Source organism: Macrosteles quadrilineatus, unplaced genomic scaffold (genome assembly GCF_028750875.1).
Source record: "Macrosteles quadrilineatus isolate MER2022 unplaced genomic scaffold, UCM_ALF_1.0 Scaffold_3__2_contigs__length_128488019, whole genome shotgun sequence".
Taxonomy (NCBI): Eukaryota; Metazoa; Arthropoda; class Insecta; order Hemiptera; family Cicadellidae; genus Macrosteles; species Macrosteles quadrilineatus.
In genome coordinates this window covers 16,506,442-16,510,514 of record NW_026542596.1, presented here as the reverse complement: position 1 = coordinate 16,510,514, position 4,073 = coordinate 16,506,442, and the positions used below count along the sequence as shown (strand labels likewise).

At 41.0% G+C, this 4,073-nt stretch overlaps 1 protein-coding gene across 1 annotated transcript; it reads left to right on the top strand.

Moving 5' to 3' along the window:
- Positions 1-1,072: 1,072 nt before the first annotated feature.
- Positions 1,073-3,871, top strand: LOC128989020 (uncharacterized). Its single transcript, XM_054410874.1, has one exon. It carries the CDS (start codon positions 1,073-1,075, stop codon positions 3,869-3,871), a length of 2,799 nt encoding a protein of 932 aa, XP_054266849.1.
- The last annotated feature ends 202 nt before the right edge of the window (positions 3,872-4,073 follow it).

Here is a 4,073-nt window from a genome sequence, read left to right as displayed (position 1 = left end):
TTTTCTGAGAACAATCTATCCTCACTTTCCTGCAATTCGTAGTCTTGTCTCCAAAATTTACCGACTGTTGAAAATAACTAAGAAGATTATGCTAATTAAAAATGGTATTCTTAACGTGCAGGTGAACGTGTTGTTTTCGATAGAAAGGGAATTTAAAGAGCAAACAAAAGCCTTTCTTACAGATGACACAAGTGAAAGCAAGGTCCCTGAATCTGAGTCTCAGTTGTTCGAAAAATATCAAAAAGCATTTGAGGCATTGGAGAAGCGTTCTTCTGAAACCCCAGTGTTTCCCTGTGTCTCATGCGATAAGTTGTTTAGTAAGCAGCAAGTAAGCCTTTTGAAAAACCTAAAAAATCAAATTGTAGGACACATATGGAAAAGAATAAAAGACATAAAGAAAGAAGAGTGCAAAACAGGATGGATTTGTCGGGGCTGCCTCGAAAAACTAAGGAAAGGTCAGATGCCTCCTACTTGCATTCTTAACGATCTCTATGTTTGTGCGCAGCCGAAAGAGCTAACTTGCCTTAACAGTTATGAAAAAGTTTTAATTCAGAGAGCCAAAGCATTTCAGGTTGTTACAAAAATGAACACAGTTGGGAAAAGAACAAGTCGAGCTCAGCAACAAATTTCTAAAGTCGTTGGAAGAAGTTTTCATTTGCCACTACCCCTTCAAGAAACCCTGCAAAAATTGCCCAAACCAAGTGACCCTCTGAATCCAAACCACGAGCTGTACGTTTTGGTCAGAGGGGTACCGACCAAAGCAAAGAAAGTTTGGCAAATGTTGGTTAGTGTGGATAAGGTACACGCAGCCTTAATTTTCTTAAAGAAAAACAACGCTCATTATGGTAGCATCGTACTACCTACAGATCCAGAAGGACTCTTCAACCTTAATGATGACACAAATTTGTTTCAATCTACCCATCAAAACGAACTGCCACCTCAGGAAATACTACATAGACGTGCTATATTAACTCAGGTAACTCACGAGGAATGGGATTCAGAAGAGTCTCACTATACAATCCACGCTCTTCATGAGTCAAAATCTTATAGTGATGACACCGAGCTCTATAAGATGCTGAAAGTGAATGAACCTCCGATTAGTCATGAAAACAAAGAGATTGACGTGCTTTGTTTCCCTGATTTGTATCCCGAAGGTAAATTTGGCCAGTTTCATTCCAGAGAAACTAAACTCTCTTCTGCTGAATTTATCAAATGTCGGTTGCTTTCAAAGCATTCTCAGTTCAGACTGAATCAGCAGTACCTTTTTTATTTGCTGCACGATGCAAACCTTCGGCAGTTAAGACAAGGAGTATTCCACAAGCTCAACGTCACTGGATTCAGTGGCTCTCTTAGTGCTAGAGACTGTTTGAACAACCTTGCATCGGGAGAATTAGAGGGGAACCTGACATCAGTATTCTCCAAACTCAGGAACACTAGCCAGTACTGGATACAGCCTAGAAATGATGTCAATTGCATGGCTCAGCATTATGGACCAGCTACATGGTTTTTAACCATAAGCCCAAGCGATTGGAACTGGGATGACATGGCATTGTTCATTAGGGAAGTTAACCGGAGTGTTCCAGGCGCAGAAAAAAAACAAACTAGTGAACTTGTGGCTATGGATCCTATCAGTGCGTCACGGTTTATCCATATAAAGTTCAAGGCAATGTTGGATTTTATTGTCTCTGATGCTGCTCCTTTAGGAAAAGTAAGTCACTACTTCTACAGGCGAGAATACCAAAGCAGAGGTCTCCAACATTTCCATCTTCTTCTGTGGGTAGAAAATGCTCCTGTAATGGGGACGTCCAGCAACGCAGAAGTAGCCGACTTTATCCTTAAGTACATTACTTGCAAGGTTCCAAATGCATCCGTTTCACCTACTCTCAACAACAGAGTTACAAGTTACCAAATGCATCACCACAACTCGTACTGTATGCGGACAAAGAAAACCAAAACCGGGTTTCGTAAGGCTTGTCGTTTCGGGTTCCCCCGGCCAATCACAGGGAATCTTGTTCTGCGTGACGTTGTCGAGTCTGTAGCTGGCAGAAAAGCTCTCAAGTCTAAGTCACGTCTTTATGACCTACCCAGAACACCAAGCGAGAGCTTTGTCAATGACTACAACCCGGCCGTGTTGCTAGCTTGGAATGGAAACGTGGACATCCAGTATGTAGGCGAAAGCACTTCTATCCTACATTGGTATGTCACAAAGTACACTACCAAAAGTGAACAAAGTCATGCTGGCCAAGTTTTTACAGAGATTAATTCTACAAAATCATTAGCTAGTAGACTGTTTAACGTTGGCCTTAGAGCTTTAAACAACCGTGAGTGTGGTTCTTTAGAAGCTAGTGACACACTGTTGGGCATTCCATTGTACGGCACGGACCCGGAGACAACAATAAGATGGTTGGATGTAGGCATGACCAGACGCAAAAGACTACAAAAAATCGACAAGATACGAAGTATGGACCCAAGTTCAACGAACATATTCTACGAGTCGTGGGTTGATGACCACTACCCAACTAGACCAGACGAACTAGAAGATATGAACTTATACGACTTTGTGAGATGGTACGATATAGCTGCTCAACCACCTAAAGGCGACCGTGAAGTGCATAAGTTGAATTCAGGCAAATTCCTCACTAAAAGAGTCAGACCATGCTTACTGAATCACTATAAGTACAGCCCCACTCAGGATCCTGAAAAATACTACCATGCATTACTTCTTATGTTTCTTTGTTGGAGATCTACTGATGAGCTGAAAGAGTCTCATGAAACATACACAGATGCTTTTATGGCCAAGCGGACACTTCTCACTCAAGCCTTCAACTATGACAAACGTTTAAAAGACATTATTGCGGCATCGGAGAATGCAAGAGACAAAATTCAAAACCGAGTTGAAGAGATCAATGCAGAAGAAGGAGAGGTTGCTGATCCATCCAATATAGCCTTTCAGCCCTTTAATGAACCTGTCCCCGCATCCCAGCCTGTCAGGGACAGCAATTGGTCGCCGAATGACGAGCCGTTTGAGAAAAAATACCAAAAACTCAATGACGACCAAAAGAGAGTGTTTGATTATGTCAAACGAGTTGTTGCAAACTCTGATGGGACAGATAAATTTCTCAGACATTTTGTAAGTGGTGTGGGAGGTACTGGTAAGAGTTTTCTCATAAAAACTATCAGCTCTTGGACTAAAAAATGTCTTCAAGCCTCTACATCAATATCAGCTCCCACAGGACTAAGTGCTTACAACATCAATGGTTCTACGATCTACAAAGTGTTTCAGCTGCCAGTTGAGCATGGAAAAACTCCAAAGTACAAAGCTCTTACTGATGATGTTTTAAAAATGTTGAGATCCAACCTGAAAGATGTGGTGCTCTTCATAATAGACGAAGTGTCCATGGTCTCCAATCTAACATTGATGTACATAAATCTCAGATTGTGTGAAATATTCAACACCTCAGACCAAAGTAACGGCTGGTTTGGTAAAAAACATATACTGCTCTTTGGAGACCTTTTACAACTTCCACCAGTACACGAAGACTCCCCATTCATTGAACTTGACAGTAGCAAACTTAGTTCTTTTGTTGGCTCTCTGTCTTGTGTTAACATCTGGTCTGAACAGTTCTCTTATGATGAACTTACTACAAACATGCGACAAGCTCAAGATTCTAAGTTTGCTGATGTGTTAAGCAAAGTCAGAGTAGGCAATATGACCGTTGAGGACATCCGTCTAATTGAAAGCAAGAAAATACATCTTAATGGAAAAACTGCTTGTGAAAACCTTTCTCTATTAGGAGATTACTTTGTCTGCTTTACCCAACAATTCTGTGTGTCTTTGTTCAACTGGTTACCAATGCTCCATAATAAATGATGAAATGGTCAATAGAATAAGTGGTCCTGTCGTTAACTTGGTTGCAAAAGACTCAGTTGACTGTCTACCTCGTCAACAAAACAAAGTTAAAAAGATACTGTCCTCTTACAACTCTGACTGCAGCAGAACGGCTGGTATGGAGAAAATTATTCCTATTAAGGTTGGTGCTAAAGTTATGTTGCTTAGAAACATTGACGTCACT

Bases quoted from the DNA above. Each gene is read 5' to 3' on its own strand.
- LOC128989020 (XM_054410874.1), top strand. From the start codon at position 1,073: ATGCTGAAAGTGAATGAACCTCCGATTAGTCATGAAAACAAAGAGATT.